This window comes from Dysidea avara, chromosome 7 (genome assembly GCF_963678975.1).
Source record: "Dysidea avara chromosome 7, odDysAvar1.4, whole genome shotgun sequence".
Lineage (NCBI taxonomy): Eukaryota > Metazoa > Porifera > Demospongiae > Dictyoceratida > Dysideidae > Dysidea > Dysidea avara.
In genome coordinates, this window is record NC_089278.1 from 35,098,705 (window position 1) to 35,116,520 (window position 17,816).

At 38.6% G+C, this 17,816-nt stretch overlaps 2 protein-coding genes across 3 annotated transcripts in view; both read left to right on the forward strand.

Annotated features, from left to right (window-relative positions):
- The window catches only part of LOC136260354 (uncharacterized), a gene marked incomplete at its 3' end in the record, with an annotated part of 59,663 nt that overhangs the window by 3,676 nt on the left and 38,171 nt on the right, over positions 1–17,816 (forward strand).
- LOC136261714 (uncharacterized) lies at positions 2,504–16,718 on the forward strand. Of its 2 annotated transcripts, none has more exons than XM_066055760.1 (8): positions 2,504–2,907; positions 4,819–5,127; positions 6,652–6,849; positions 7,033–7,144; positions 7,266–7,485; positions 11,976–12,159; positions 15,923–16,120; positions 16,474–16,718. In XM_066055760.1, exons 1-8 carry the CDS (start codon positions 2,562–2,564, stop codon positions 16,515–16,517), a joined length of 1,611 nt encoding a protein of 536 aa, XP_065911832.1. In that variant the 5' UTR covers positions 2,504–2,561; the 3' UTR covers positions 16,518–16,718. The 2 variants fall into 2 exon arrangements, with proteins under 2 accessions (XP_065911832.1, XP_065911833.1); XM_066055761.1 differs by lacking the exon at positions 2,504–2,907 and adding an exon at positions 3,935–4,079.

Sequence of the window (17,816 nt, forward strand, 5' to 3'; positions counted from 1 at the left end):
TGTGGTGTGTTGCTGCTTGACTTCTGTAAAGCCTTTGACAAGGTCCCCCACTCCGGTCTCTTCCACAAGTTACAATTTTATGGTATTAAAGGACCTAGCTCTTTTGACTTGGATTAAGCACTTCCTTTCTGATCAATCACAACAAGTGGTGTTAAATAATAAACAAGGTGACTCATGTAATGCAGGTGTACCACAAGGAACTGTTCTGGCTCCATTACTATTTTGATTTACATCAATGACCTTCCTTTACATGTCTCAAGTAAAGTTTGATTTTATGTTGATGATGTTATACTTTACTCAAATATTTACTCCGTGGAGGACTGCCATCAATTACAATGTGATCTTGACTCCTTAACACAATGGGCACACAAGTGGCTTATGACCTTTAATCCAATTAAATGTGAATTTCCTACAAATAACAAACGAGATAAACATCATACCATTCACTTACCACATTGACAACTCTACAATCAGAGAGGTCACTCATGCTAAATATCTAGGTGTAGTCATTGATCAACACCTTAACTGGGACAACACACAAAACAAGCTGCTAGTAAAGCCACTAAAATACTAGAGTACAGTTTTAAATTTTCCTTTTCCCCTTCAGTGATTAAACTATGGAATAATCTACTCCAGAACATTGTTAACGCTTCCACATACACTGTGCTTTGTAATGATTTGGACACTTTTATAATTACACCTGTGCATTATAATCATACATGATTCCTGCACAGTACACAATAATATAATAATAATAACCTCAGTTCGTGACAAAAAGGTAGACCAACATAACTAGATATGCATCTGAAATTTGTGACCGAATTTTGGAAAACCGTCGATATACGCACAACAGTACTTTTGTAATAAAACACATTTAAAAACTATGGGTAAAAAACGTAAGTTCCAGAAAAAAAATTACACAAGTTTGTATCGCCTTGCTGGTGGGCGAATTAAGTTGCCAATGGATAAATCCTGGGCATCACTGTGTTCGCCTGTCCATAGGGAGTACAAATATCTTTGTTTCATCTCCATACACGAAAAGATTCCAAAGTTACAGATGTTTGTTTACGTTGCGGTGACGAAAGAATTTACCGACAATCATTGTTCAGTGAATTTGCCTTCCTTCTCGAACATGGAAGCATGCCTGGGGGAAAACTATACCTTGGTGGATGCACAAATTCATGGTGAACACAATGAACCAAGATTCAATTCTGTACGTTGTTGTATCAGTAAGTTATGATGGTTTATGTAAGCGCCTGTAGATTCTTTTCTCGATAGCTTCTGTAAATATCAAATTATTTGCTCGTCCAGCTGTCTAGTGCTGTATTTCCAACACTGCTTAACTTAGGAAGCTGAAACTTGGCTAGTCCATTCCTCTGTCCCTGTAGAAAACAAAGAACAAATAAAATGCAATTTGAAAATTGTGTGGATATCAACGGTTTTCTAAAATTAGGTCACATTTATTCCTTTACATTTGCAAGAGATCAAGGACACTTAAATGCCCACTGTACATGTGCTGGACAGCATTAGCGAACTTCCAGTTTGGACTTCTTTGAGGCAGTGCAAGGATTCCATACCATGCGTGTACATGTATACTCCAGAGATGATTATATCAGATACCAATGAATCATGGATTCGGGTGTATATAGCACCTTATGCAAAGTGTTACTGGCTTTGGGAGACATAATGCTTGCAGTGGCTTGACAAAACTCAATTGTGCAGAATATGTACTTGCTGATGTTAATTGTGTGCTAGATGTGCAGGCACTTTGCAGGCTACAGTCCTACATCTGGTGGGGATAAGACAAAAAAAAAATTGTCAAGAGTCCCACTGTATGCACTGTTGCAGGCTGACAAGTTCACACCTAAGCACAACATCGATATATATAGGTGCATCTTACATTATATTCAATCTAAGTTCAGGCTCTTTATTAGCTCTACTAATCTCTGCCATCACCTGAGTCTAGCTGGCACTATGATTGGTGTCACAATGTGTAGTAATTTCTCCTCGAATTTCTCTGTACTGGCGAGTCACAAGCACTTCCTGAGGGGGACTGATGAGATATGGAAGGGTAGTCGCTTTCGTCCGTCCAACTCTTCAGGCTTCCATAAAATACACTACGTTTATAGTTCTATTAATAGAACATAAGAACAGAAAGATCACGTGACTCAACATGGGTGAACTTAGCGATTCCCCTCTATCTTGCTAAAAATAAAAATTTCGCGGATTTGCAAACACTCCCAAAATGTATTAGACTATATGGAGTCTAAATATTTCAAGGCTAAAATTTTCGCTGATAATCCCCAAAACCGCGAAATCAGCGAAAATTTCCCCCCTCGAAATATTTAGGCTATACGGTAGTTCCACGTTCGGACTCTACACTATAATTATAGACAATGTATGCGGCTGCACATATAATAATATGTCCCCATCGCTATAAAGTCTGGCTCCTCCACAACTATACAATATTTTACACGTGATCGGTATATAGAAGTTTTGATTGTGGGTTTTATTAAACAAAAAATGTCGAAATCCTTTAACACCTCTTAGCATCTTAATATATGATGGCCGAAGAAGAATACAAGGAGAAGAAGATATTCTATAACCACTATGCGGATCTCTCAAGTATATTAGGACAGGACGCTGATAACTTGTTACCGCATTTGGTGAAGGAGCGAATAATCAACGCCGATGATAAGGTGGTGATCGAAAATGAGCCTTCACCAGGGAAAAAGGCCTCAAAAATGCTTAATTACATTTCTGGTCCGCTGGAGGCTGGTAATAAGGAGAGTTTTGAAAAGTTACTACAAATCATGGTGAATTGGGGGACCTTGGCAACTCAGTCACTATCTAAAAAGATAATGAATGAAGCGGGAATTACTCCCATAATCAACCCAGTTAGGGATGGTTAGTGTCAATGTGATGTACTGTAGCATTTGATTTGATGCAGACCTCTTAAACAAGGGAGCATTTATCTTCTGACTGAATAGCACTATCGCTAGATCAGATCAATACATGCACAACTCTGGGGCTCATCGATTAGAGGTCATAAGTGCCAGCACTGAAAAGTACTGGTAGGTGAATCGCTACAACAAAACTGAATTTATGGCAGATGAAATAATGCTTCCACATCAACAATTCACACCATACCTTAAGTCACTACAGCTGTTATCCATTGTCTACAGTACCAAAATACTTCAACAAAAAAAAAAATCACTAGATGGGTTTCAGAATTTCAGCCATGCTGTAAAGTTGCCTAATCATTTTCCTTCTTACGTAGCAACTTAAGTAACTTCTCTTGCTTAGATCTAGAACTGGAAGATATCTGAGTATAAAGTATATGCTGGCCTCAAGTTTTACCAATAAATAATGAATATTATTTACTCTTGGTTTTATGAGCATTCTTCAGTGGCTTCTATTGATCCTGTAGCAGCATTTCCCCACTATCAACTACCATAAGTCCAGTTTAGTTGTATAGCAGTTTTTGCGACAAAGTAGCCATAATCAAAATAGAATGCAGTGATAATGGCTCCGGAAGTTGCATGATTATGATTTATACATTACGGGATAAAGTAAAGCTGTAATCACAGGCATACATTTTGCCATTAGTGGTCATTATCTTCAAAGTGCAAAAATTGACTTAAGCTACAACATACAAAGTTTCACAACTGACAGTAAAAATAGCTACCCTAGTAATAGTTGAAGCAATTATCTCCAAGTCTTGCATCCAATCAAGCCAGCATATATGCCAGTATCAATCAAGTCATAATATGCATACGAATTGCTACATTTGCACAATTAGTACTGTCAGGTGGTTCTATAAATTTGAATCAATGTCTAAAAATATTCCAGCATACAAGGGGAATACAAACTTCAGGATTGACAAGTTTCGTTTGTGTGACCATACCATTCTTTCAGCACATGGCTTGTCAATTAGAGATTATGAGTGCCCACATGTCTGGTTCCAGGCTATCTGGAAGACTCTTATATTTCCTTGAGATGACATTTTTGACAAATGATTTTGCAATTAACATAACAAAGACAAGATTATGGATACAATATTGAGGTGAAACGACCTGGTATGTTACCATGAAAATAATAGAATACATTTCTACTCTACTTACACCTTTAAGAGCAATGTTAGCATTGCTGATATAGACTGAGCAGTTTTTGTGACAAAGTAGCTTGATTACTTGTATAATGACTTTGTGCTTACCGTAAAAGGATAAATATTTTTTTGTGACCAGAATTTGTTAACAAAAAGTATATGTATATATGTATTCTTTATTACTTAATAACCATGATTGCTGACAGAAAGGCTTCAGAAATTTTCAAGTTGATTATGTACTCGTCAAAGGTACATAATCATTACCAATTTAAAGTGCCTGGATTTGTAGAGTCACTAGAGACTTCAATGAAACTACACGTCAATTTATAGAGAAAGGAACTTGTTTATTGAGATGTTAATAATCACTACTAATCCTTGCAAAGCAACCAATATAGGATTTTGACAGTACCAGCAATATGTAAAGTTAACTATTTTTTTGTCCCTGTTATCCTAGTCACTATTCATAGTGCAATACATGCACTGTAGGTAATAGACCATAGCATATGTGTACCAAATGTGCCGGTCCTTTGTGCTGCCCAGCACTTCTATTCATGTAGTAAGGATAAGGTGCACTTGAGTGTGCCATAGTGTTTGTTGCTTATGAAAGAAGCAACAGTGCCTACATGTTTAAGTAGTACTTTTGTTTGCTACACTTGAAATTAATAGTTTAGTGTAGGTTTTACATGATAACATTTGTGTATTAATTGCAGTGATGGAGGCTGCCCCTCGCAGTATCTCCAGCAGAACAAAGCCTAAAATAGCTGACTTGGTAAACCTGGTTGTACCTCAGGCAGCAGACAAGTGGGAGAAGATCTGTGTGCAACTGATTGGTGATGAGCACCGACATATTGTCTCCACAATAAGGAGGGATGGTCATGGGAGTGAAGACTGTTGCCAGCGGATGTTTGATCAGTGGCTTGACTTGTCCAAAAAACCCACTTGGAAGGATGTCATTGATGCACTGGAATCAGGATCGGTTAGGAAGATTGCTTTGGCTGAGGAGTTGAAGGAACACCTTGGTGTGTTTGTGTGTGTATGTGCATGTATGTGTGTCAGCAGGCGACCTTGGGTAATGACTATTACACTGATAACAATCATGAGGTTGGATTACAATGAGTGCTAAGCACAAAAAATTTTAATCAGACTATGTACATGTTAATTACAAGCTCACAGTGATGCCTGTGTTTTTACTGTACTCAAGCAACTAGCCCCAGGAAATCAGTCTTAAAATAGAATGTCTCCCATTGATTAACCTTATCCAAACAGTAAAAATGATTTTTCTATTTAGTGTATTCTGTCTAAGGTGTGCATTCTATTAGAACACAAGTATATAAGGAAAAAAATTGTTCGAGTAGGGATCAAAGAAATAAAAAGTAGTAAAACGCGGGAGGCTACACCTGCAGAGATACCATTGGACATTTAATCCCTATACCCACAACTAAAGTAGGGATTAAATATCCACTAGTATGCATATTTTCAGGTGCAGGCAACCTCCCTTGTTTCACTAATTTTTATTCCTATATCCCAAATCGAACTTTAAATATACACTTGTTTGTTTAATTTTTTGTAACATTAATATGACGGTGAACTTATACATACTGGAAAGAATGGCGCCAGGCTTATTGTTTCATCTGAACACGTGCCCCAACTATCTACTACTAAAATAGCAAAGTGACCATTACACTTTGTTTTCAGCTATGTTCAACCTGTTACACAGTGTTATAAACAAAGAACATTAGGAGAAGGACCTCTGCAATCAATCCAGTCACAACGGAAAACTACTAATATGATGATTCCTGTCAAATGTAGGGAAGCCATCATGTGGTGCTACCGCAAATCGACACTTTGTGCTGTCAGCAAAGATGAATGGGACACAAAGGTAAATCCATGAAGAATGCATTGTATCAAGAGTTCATAATATTATGAACTCTTGATTGTATATACTGTGGTATGCCAAAAGGCACCTGTCAGGCTGAAGCAACATCAAACAGTGAAAAATCAAGCCTGTAACCATAGTCATTGTTGAGTTACACTTGTCTGAAGGCATCAGCTGCAGGCAGTCAGTCAGTCAGTAGAATATTCCACTAAATGTTTTTTTAAATTTTGTAGCAACTTTTTGGAAGCGTTTCAGGTCATACTATAGGCACTTTTGTGCTTCTAACCAATATATGCTACCAAAGTGCCATGAAGGTATTGTGAGGTTGGCTTTAGGGTGATATTTTGGCCAGAAAAGTCCAAGCCCTAATACACAGTACTGTATGATAATTGAACTTGGTATGTATAATAGATGAATGGAACCTTCAATTATCTGAATGCACACAGAGCCCAATGGGTTTGGATAACAGAGTAACCACTGAATATGCATGGAACACTCGAGCCAAGTTTGCTATGTGACACAGAAGACAGTCCCCATATATTTCTGATGTGGATGAGACCTGTTTATCCTGGGACCCAGTGATCTAAGTAGTTAAGCTCATTGGTTTACTGCTTGTAATGTACATATTCACATGTGTAAATATTTGAACCTGCTGTATACCCTGTAGCCAAAATTCCAGAATCACCACCACCACAACGACATGCATCACCACCACCACCACAGCAGCGTTCTTCACCACCATCAGTTTCACCCCAGCAGTCACATGATCGACACAGTTCTTCACACGAGATGGTTGTAGATAAACAACAACATGATTCTGTGATTGAACCTTCAGAAGAATCTACAGATCAAGCAGATGGTCACAGTAAGAAAAACGGATTGTGGAAAACTTAGTCGTGTAGTGTGTTATAAGGTTTATTCTCATTTTAAATATATATATTCTTTACGTAACTATGTATGTGCTAACATGTGTATACATATGCTTATGTGTGTGTGTGTTTGTGTGTCCATTAAGTGTTTCTCAAAATATTTGTGTGTGTTGCTATAGAGCCAGCTGTTATCTTACCACAAGCTACCATCACCATGGATTGTGGGAAGGGAATGGTTACCACTACTGTGTTCAACGAGATAAAGAGAACAGTGTGTCGTATCCGTTCACCGTAAGTTAATGTAGTTACACACACTAAGTTACCATTGATGCACAGTCAAGAACAAATTACTTTTGTGATATTACAATGTGGTATGTTTAGTGTAGTGTTAAACACTGCCTGTATATTACAGACGGACAACTGGAACAGGATTTATTGCCAATGTGCAGACCAGAGGGGATGAGTATGGCATGGCTCTGATCACTAACAATCATGTGATTCCAACTCCACAAGAAGCTTCAGCTAGTCGGATAACATTTGAAAATGTGTTTCCTGGCCGGAAGTGTACTTTGAAGGGCTGTGACATATTTGTTAAAGGCAAAGAAGCATTCCGGTCCAGTCCTGATAGTAAGGTATGTACCCATGCTAGAAGGTTCTTGCATGGAGATTTTGTAGTATCATACAATACAATAATACTGTATAGTAGGGACCACAAAGGTTTGGGCGTGGCCCATGAAAAACTTCACCCAAAAACTAGCCTAACTTTTCCCTGACGACAATGAGACAGTATTGGTTAGGTAAAACTAAACCCAAACAAGCCTTCAAATCAACCCAAAACACAAGTTCCTACGGATTTAAAAAAAATATATTAAACGGAATTTTCTACTGACTGACTGAGTAACTGACTGATTCCTTCAAACAAGCATAACTTGATGATGGCTAAGGCTGTGGGCTTGATTTTTTCACTGTTTGATGTCGCTTCAGCTGGACACGTGCCTTTTGGCACACCGCAGTACATACAATGCATTCTTCAAGGATTTACCGGTGTCCTCCTTTGTGTCCCATTCATAGTGGCTACTTTGATTGCAGAAGTGCTTTTTGAACAGTTCTTGATTCGTAATGCTGTGTAACGGATTGAACATAGCTGAAAACAAAGTGTAATGGATATTTCACTTTTCAGACGATAATTGGTAGCTGGGGAGCACGACACCATTTCTTTCTTTTGATGCGGTATGCATGAGTTTACCAGTCACAATAATTTTATTTTACATAACAAAAAGTGGAATTTTCAACTAGAATAGGAACCATAGTACATCGATTAAAAGTACTGAAGCAAGCTGGAGTAGTGCACAATATTAAATTTCAGTAAAACAATAAGAAATGCTATGTCACTACTGTAATGTGTACTTGTACTGTACCTTGGTAACTTTTTGAAGTTGCCGTAGCCCAAAATTCCTAGAAAAGACTTTTTGTACCTGATATCACTGTTTAAAGAAAAAATGATACCACTGTCTGTACTTCCAACTTAATTTAAATCAGTACTTAAAGTTAAAAGTCACTCCCTCAGTGATTTCTTCAGTACTATAGTACTTACAACACACCCATCATATTTTTAGAAACTCCACTATGCTGTGTCACAACTAATGCAGTATGTACATACACTGTATATGGGTACCTATAGTCTTATCTTTAATAGACTATGTCCTATGGACCTTCAGCACTTGTGCTGTAAAGCCTTAATAATGAAATTAAAATAAATTCATGTAAAGATATGTGCTAATGAAAAGCCTACTGTAAGTGATTTACACATCGTTGAATGTGTTACAAAAGCATCTGAAGGTCAGGGGGTATGTAGGACAAGACCACATGAATGCACAGTAATGTTGCATAAGTAATAGTTGTAACAGGGCTTTACATGATAAGTATTCCTGACTGCTCAAGGGCTGCAGGACAGAGGGCATACATATCAGGCAAAGCCCAAATGCCCCGTGTTCCAGTTAATGTGTACAGTAACACTTGTCAGGCTGATAGCCTGTACAGGGTGATCAATCACCCAAGCCAACACGAATGCAGCCATTGGCTGTATTATATATGCATATCTAAAATTTTGTTTATGGATCAGCAGCTAGTACATTCTGGTTATGTTCGGTTATGATGAACAGACATATCCTAGAGATATCACGGAGAATTTCGGTTATGCGAGTTAATAAATGATATTGAATCATTTATGGAATAGTATACAGAGTTCACTAAAGGCCTTGGTAAGTAAGCTTGCTTGTAGAGTGGTTACTCCATGCAGAGTGTCTGCTTTGTGATGGAGGTGTGTCCATATTTGAAAACAATTTGTGAAAAAGCTACAGCTGTATAGCACTAGTTCTCACCTTAGCCCAACATTTTTCAGCTCTTAGGATGGTGAGGATAACAAAACACTCTCCGTCTGAGTGGTTTTCATGGCAAAATCCAAGTTGTGCATCCTAATCATGTGAGTATTAATCGATCCCCACAATCGATTTCAGCATCAATGTCTATATAATCACTGCCCAGTTGTATCCCGGCTACATTTCGTATGTAGCTCGATTAGCTGGGAGTTTAGAAAACCCCAGACTGAACCGGACCAGACCAGACCAGACCAGGTCAATTCTTCAAATAAGCCAATTAACATAATAGCTATAACATACAGTTCACGCAATAGCTAGCTACTACATATGCTCTTCATCTTGTAGCCACTCTGCCAAGACCACAATTAGCTAGCTACGATGGCTCAGACTGCAACAGCGATCACGCACAAAACTTCATCCACGATAAAGCAGCCTAACTAAGCTATTAAACTACTTTCTACTACATTTCACTACACAATCGCTACAAGCCTACAAGCTCTTTCTGCTGTACCCAACTGTTACACACACAAGTAACTGCCCGGATTTATTAGAATCGGGATATACAAAGTGAGATAACAGCAAACCTTCGAACTTATTTAAAGGAATGGTCATGGACAACTGGCTAAACTAAGAAAGGTAAGCTAGTGTGAAATATGCCCAGGGTAGCTATATAGAAATTTCTGGAGTATAAGGTTTTGTTCTATTTAGCTAAAGCTTACTGGCCTTGACATGTAACTATAGTTAAATACTCCATTACTCATTCATCACTACCAAAATAAATCGAAGGTTTGCTGTTATCTTAGTTCCTTTCACTTTGTATATCCCGATTCTAATAAATCCGGGCGGTTACTCGTGTGTGTAACAATTGAGTACAGCAGAAAGAGCTTGTAGCTTTGTAGCGATTATGTAGTGAAATGCAGTAGAAAGTAGTTTAATAGCTTAGTTAGGTTGTTTTATCGTGGATGAAGTTTCATGCGTGATCGCTGTTGCAGTCTGAGCCATCGTAGCTAGCTAATTGTGTTCTTGGCAGAGTGGCTACAAGGTGAAGAGTGTATGTTATAGCTAGCTATTGTGTGAATTGTATGTTATAGCTATTGTGTGAATTGGCTTACTTGAATAATTGACCTGGTCCGGTCCAGTCCGGGTTTTCTAAACCCCCCAATTAACTGGGCTACATACAAAATGTAATCTGGGTGGTTACTGAGGTGTGAAAGTGTTACCTGTATTGAAAGTTTTCAGGTGAGCTGAATGGACCCTGTACAAAAAGTAGAGGAAGGTACTTGATGGGGCTTGATACATATTTTAGTTCTATTTAGATTGGAAAATACTTCTGTTATGGAGTACATAATTAGACTGACAATATGTGGTGATGCCGACTTTCACGTAACAGTAAGTTAAGTGGTCATCATACAATCGTTGTACAATGTATTACTTTCAACAGGTATCATCATACACTTATCGTAGTGTATAGTAGGGACTACAAAGGAGTAGGCGTGGCCCACAAAATAATATCACCCCAAAAAACAGCCTTAATTTCCCCTAACGATGATGAGGCAGTATTGGTTAGGTGAAACTAAGCCCAAACAAGCTTTCAGATCGACCCAAAACGCTTTCAACAAGTTGCTATGGAATTTTTAAAATAATTTATTTAACAGAATTTAAAAATAATTTATTTAACGGAATTTTCTACTGACTAAGTAAGTAAGTAAGTAACTGACTGATGCCTTCAGACAAGCGTAACTCGATAACGGCTAAGGCTACGGGCTTGATTTTTTCAGTGTTTGACGTCGCTTCGGCCCGACAGGTGCCTTTTGGCATGTATAATGCATTCTTCATGTTCCTCTTTTGTGTCCCATTCATCTTTGCTGACAGCGAAAAGTGTCCATTTGGCGATAGCACGTGATGGCTTCCTTTCATAACGGAAATCGTCCGTATTTGTCATAGTGGCTATATTGATATCTGAGGTGCTTTTCAAACAGTTCTTGATTCATACTGCTGTGTAACGGGTTGAACATAGCCGACAACGAAGCGTAATGGATACTTCACTTTTCAGACGATAATTGATATAGCTGGGGCACGCTGCACCATTTCTTTCTTTCGGTATGCGTGGATTACAGAGGTGCTTTTCAAACAGTTCTTGATTCAAAATGCTGCATAACTGGTTGAACATAGCTGGCAACAAAGCGTAATGGATACGTACTTCACTTTTCAGACGATAATTGGGGCACGCGGCGCCATTTCAGATGCGGTATGCGTGGGTTCACCAGTCATAATTATTATTTACAAAAAAAAACAACAACAAAAAACAGTTAACAAACAAGTACACAGAAAAATTTGGAATCTTCAACTAGAGTAGGGACCATAGCACATCAATAAAAAGTACTGAAACAAGCTGGAGTAGTGCATGATATTAATTCACTGTAAAACAATAAGAAGTGTTATGTCCCTACTGTGCTCAAGATACCATAATGGAAATGCACAGTAGGGATATAACACTTCTTATTGTTTTACTGTGAATTAATATCGTGTACTACTCCAGCTTGTTTCAGTACTTTTTATCAATGTGTTATGGTCCCTACTCTAGTTGAAAGTTCCAAATTTTTCTGCATACCTATCATATCTGTTAGCACTTTGTAGTGCATGTGGTCTTGTCCTTACCCCTGTCCGAAGGTCATTGAATTTGGTATTTCAGTTTGTATGTGTGCATGTATGCCCATCCGTGTATTTGTGTATACTCCTACTAGTTGGACTACACTATTATTGAGATTGATGAGAGCAAAATGAAGGAACCTGAGACTAAAAAGCCACTGGATATTGATCCCATTTTCATGTTCCCAACTGACATAAAGACTGGCGATCAGGTGTATGTTATCCAGCATCCTCGAGGTGGAGACTTAGCATTCTCTTCATCTGAATCTACTGTACTAGGTGAGTGACTATTGCATCCACACTTACGTACTAAGAATGTGGTCTTTTCAAAATATATGCATGTACTGTAAGTTAAGCTATTAGAAGTTTAATAATAAATTTTTAGTACTCCAGGTGACATTTAGGGGAGAAAGGCAATGGCGGCACTTTCCCCTTCCTTGGCAAACTCTTGCCCCATCCCACCTTAAATTTTAAGTAAGATCATCTGAATGCACCAGTAACAGCAAGAGTATATAATGGGGAGGGACAGTGTCGAACTGCGCTATAGGCTGTCGCTGTTGATTGCTCAGATTTAACACCTTAAATGTTTTAACGGTGGTCCGTATGGAATTGCAATGGCTGAAATTTCATCTAGACATGTCGCTTTAACTAGTAGAACTGTCGAGGCGAGGCATGGGATGGCGACCATGATGAAATCTCTACCATGATGAAATATCAAAATCCTGACCTCACTTGACCACGATGAAACCTTAATGTTTGTTTTCCAGGTTAGCTGCTTGTGTCTTTCTCTTTGTACAGCGAGTTCCTCTGCGTAATTTGCCATACTTTTCTCCAGTACACCGTTCTTTCACTCAGTAGTCACATGTACAAAGTGCGCCCACTGGGCTTATAATTAGTCACCAATCAACACAAATCACTGAGTTGTTTGAACGATGCCTTAGAACTTTTGGGCTCATTTTTCACAACATATAGCGTAGTTCGACACTCTCCCTCCCCATTATATACTCTTGGTAACAGTAATAAACTTGTGCTCATTTGAAAATGCAATGTGGGAGAGTCTGAAAAATCCTGGACAGAGCATGTCATTACCAAGATTGCACCAGGAGCAAGAAGTCTGAAATACAGAAATCTCCTGGTGGGCACTCCTTACTGTCCTTAGATACCTAAGCACACAGATATTTACATCATTGTCCCCACCATATTTCACAAAACTTCATTTTGTCCCCTCCCCTGTGCTAAAAAAAGAGTGAAAGTATGGCAAAATACACCTATTATGTATGTGAAGCTGTCAATGTAGAATTTAGAATAACAGTTAAGCAAAACAGCACTGCTTAATGTATTTTGGATCCTTTTTGGTCCTGTAAAATTGGTCTGGCCAGACTAACTTTTGCTTGTCATCATGAAAACAAATGGCCCAGGAAACAAGTTAATGTTGTGCTACTTCTAAATAGGCACTCATAATCCATTTCTAGCTGAACAGGCAAGTAATCAACCTTGCAATTTAACGCAATTAGTAAATAAAAGATTATCAATTAAGTTTATTTTGTATTTCATGAATTATTTTGTAATTTGGTAATTACATTAATATGCACTACTACTAAGGAAGCACAACCCCATAAACCACAAATTAAACAGAAGTAGCTTCTAAACTATTTTATAGTGTGTCTGTAGTGTTTTCTCACATAATTATTTAGAGAAAGCCTTAAGGGCCTTCCATTTTTGTTTGCGTAAGTATGGGACATGCCCCTCTTTCACCTTGAAGAAATTTTGGTAGCCTACAAGGCTAGATACACCATGTAATTTGCTTCACCTATATTTCAAGCTGGCACAAACAACCCACCACAAAGTGAAAGCTTATCTACCTGGAAGAGTGATAATGGTGCCATACAGTTTCATTTGATATTTTCTCACATATGCAGGCTGCTTTTAGCACAAAACATTTTGCTCACTTGAGAGAAATAACACAGACATACCAGGGACATGTGCCTGGTTAATAACGGTCTTACTAAACCATTTCTGGTAACCGCAACTGGTCCACCCAGATCAAATTTGGTAAACCAAAAGTGATTCTGACACATCATAGGACCATGAGTTTATGGCAGAGCTTATGATAAGAATTCTCTGTTGTCCTGCCACAATGTCCTGGCAAACCAAAATTGGCCGGACAATTGTTCAAATTGACTGGACATGTGGAAGATGAATGCCCAATATGTCTACTGTAGCATAGCAAATTAACATTATAGTGGTAAGATGTCACATGCCTTACTGCAGCTGTTATGTAGTTACTGTACACCAGAGGGTTGGCATTGGTACATTTGTGGCCACTCCCTTGGGTTGTAAGAATGTATACTATCTCCTGGCAACCAAGTGACTGTTATTGTTGATAGCTTGCCAGCTCAGCCCTTAGGCTCCTTCCTTGTGCTTTGATGGGACACTGTGTCCGGACAAATTGCATTATGGTCAGACATCTATGCAATTTGACCAGATTTTGTCCGGTGTCCGGACGTTATCATAAGCTCTGTTATAGTGCATTAAAGTTCTAAAGGGTTGGGTGAAAATAGTACATTGTGATATTTCATGGGAATACCTATCATGATAATCAATATGTGCATTAGGAAAGCAAGCTGGTGTGTTGTGCCCATGCATGTATAAGATTGCTTCAAAGCCTAATGGCTATGGGGTGACATGTAGATGTACGCTTGCATTTTATTATGCCACAATACACACATGTATAATTTATCTGAAAGCCTGGGTGAAAAAAGTTGTGAAATCAAATGTGACAGCCAACAAATGGCTGTAATGGCCAACAAATGAACATCGCAGCCTTTTGTTGGCCACCATTTTTGATTTCACAATTTTTTCACTTAGGCTTTTTAAGGCCGCACTTTTTTTCACAGCTTGGCTGTTTTGTGCAGAGTGACATGAACAACTGACAGTGGTGGCATAGTGGTAAAGAGCACAGTAGGGATATAACACTTCTTATTGTTTTACTGTGATTTAAAATCGTGCACTATTCCAGCTTGTTTCAGTACTTTTTATTGATATGCTATGGTCCTTACTCTAGTTGAAAATTCCTGTGTACTTGTTTGCTAACTGTTTTTGTAAATAGTTATTATGACTGGTGAACCCACGCATACTGCATCTGGAAATGGCACCACACCCCAGCTATATCAATTATCGTCTGAAAGAGTGAAGCATCCATTACACTTCGTTGTCAGCTATGTTCAACCAGTTACACAGCATTTTGGATTAAGAACTGTTCGAAAAGCACCTTTGCAATCCATGCACACTGAAAGAAAGAAATGGTACCGCATGCCCTAGTTATATCAATTGTCGTCTGAAAAGTGAAGTATCCATTATGCTTCATTATCGGCTATGTTCAGCCCATTACACAGCAGTATGAATCAAGAACTGTTTGAAAAGCACCTCTGCAATCAAAATAGTCACTATGAAGAATACAGACAATTTCCGTTACGAAGGGAAGCCATCACATGCTACCGCCAAATCAACACTTTTCGCTGTCAGCAAAGATGAATAGGACACAAAGGAGGACACTGGTAAGTCCACGAAGAATGCATTGTACGTACTGCAGTATGCCAAAAGGCACCTCTCGGGCCAAAGCGACGTCAAACTGAAAAAATGAAGCCTGTAGCCTTAGCCATTATCAAGTTACGCTTGTCTGAAAGCATCAGTCAGTTACTTACTCAGTCAGTAGAAAATTCCGTTAAATAAATTATTTTTAAAATTCCGTAGCAACTTGTTGAAAGCATTCCAAGTCAATCTGAAAGCTCGATTGGGCTTAATTTTACCTAAACAATGCTGCCTCATCGTCAGGGAAAAATAAGGCTGGTTTTTGGATGATGTTATTTCGTGGGCCATGCCTACTCCTTTGTGGTCCCTACTATACAGTACTATCGTACTGTATGATTCTAGCAATATATTATCAGTATACATGTATTCTAACCTTATGCAATATTGTACTTCACACATGCTATACAAACAAGTGTCACTGTAATATAACCCGCGCATCATATCATTATAGATCCTCTACTGTTGTACCAGTGCACCACAGATCAGGGTTCTTCAGGGTCGCCTGTTTTGAAGGAGGCTGAAGGGGATCTCAAGATTGTGGCACTACATAGAGGGGGTAGGATCGGGGGCTGTGATTTTCAAGGCTACAACTGTGGAACACTTATATGGGAGATCGTGAATGACCTCAATGGTGTCAGACATTCACCACGTGAGTTGCTGAGCATGTGGTAGCCACCACTTATCTTGTAAATAAAATGCCCAAGAGATGTTTTGTGTTACAGTACTTATGCGTTTCCCTGTGTATATAAGTCTCTCAGTTAAATTCTGTTGTGTTGTTGGGCAGAACACGAAGGCTTGACGTCTAGTGTCCATTCCTGTAGTACTTTGTAGTGGTCCTAAATTGTATATATTGACCTGGAGATCTGACAATCAGGATACTCGTATGTCTTATTCAATGTAAAAGAGTGGCTATGTATTATCAAGAGTTCATAATATAATATTATGAACTCTTGATATTATATTTGATCGTTCAATTCTGTTTTACTTGTGTTATTTTATTAGTTCCTACCAGGGATCAAGTGCAGCAGGCTCTAACAAAGAAATAAAGTCAATACCATCACACTGGCTATATGCTTAGATGGTTTGAAACTTTTCTATAAACACACAATTTTGTATGTGTTGGATTTGTGCTATTGTTTTGTAAACTTTATAGGTAGTTGTACACTACATGTACGGTAGGACATTGTAGTGATTTTTAAATGTGAATTTTGTATTTTAGCTACACAAAAAATTATGGATCATTGTGACATGGGTGTTTGATGGCTGCAATGGAAGCTGTGGAAGTACAGCCACAAAGCATAAAATGTTTAGTGATCACACTCGTGAGGTGTTTCTTGCCCCATCTGTGGCCGTTTATGTGTACCCTAGGTTTCTCTTTGAGGAAACCTCTATTTGATTCAAGAAGCATGGGGGATGACATTTTGGCAAGTAGGTCTGCAACAGTATATATCTTAAGTCTTGTTCTAATTGAAGGGGCAGCTGCACCAATTTGGCCATTTCTATTTTCTGATTCCCTTCATTTCCACTGTTTTCCTGGCACATGTTAGCACAACTGAGGAGGGATCAACCTCGGGTTCGAAACACAATTATGGCAGATTAGGATTAGGGGTTATAGGACAAGTTAGGTAATGTTAGAAAATCAGGTTAGTAGTATTTGTTTTTGTTGTTCTTTGTTTGTATTTATTCTGTTGTATTTGTCTTATTACTTTTTGTATCTGTTAAGGGAAGCACCCTCATACAGGCTTTGCCTTTTGGTGACACCCTGTCTTTTGACAAATCAGGTAATAGAAAAAGCCCATCATGATGATGAAAATATGTACAGGTATAGTTAGGATGTGGGTTTAAACATGTGATCGATCATCATGTTTCAGTGATGTTTATTGATAATCCCTCCTGATTGGTTTGAGACTCCATTCCAGATACATTAGTCTACTGTCCACACGTGCCATAAAAGTTAGACAGTACCGACTTTGTATGTGGGTGGGGGAAAAGTACGCGAAAATATAGAAAAGTATATGTGGGTTTAAGTTTTACCTATTAAATTGATGAGAAAAGGGAAGATACAAAGACAGGGGGGTTCAGGAGCCCCCCCCCTCCCCCCTGAAAAATTTAGACTTCTGAGTTTACAGCAGGACCTATAGGCCTAACCATAGATAAGGTATATATTATCCACTCAAAAACAGCCAAGCTATAAAAACGAGTGTGGCCCTCAAAAGCTGGCCTGGGTGAAAAAGTTGTGAAATCAAAGGTGGTGGCCAATAAATGGCTGCAATGATGTTAGCCGCCGCCTTTGATTTCACAACTTTTTCACCCAGGCCAGCTATTGAGGGCCACACTCGTTTTTT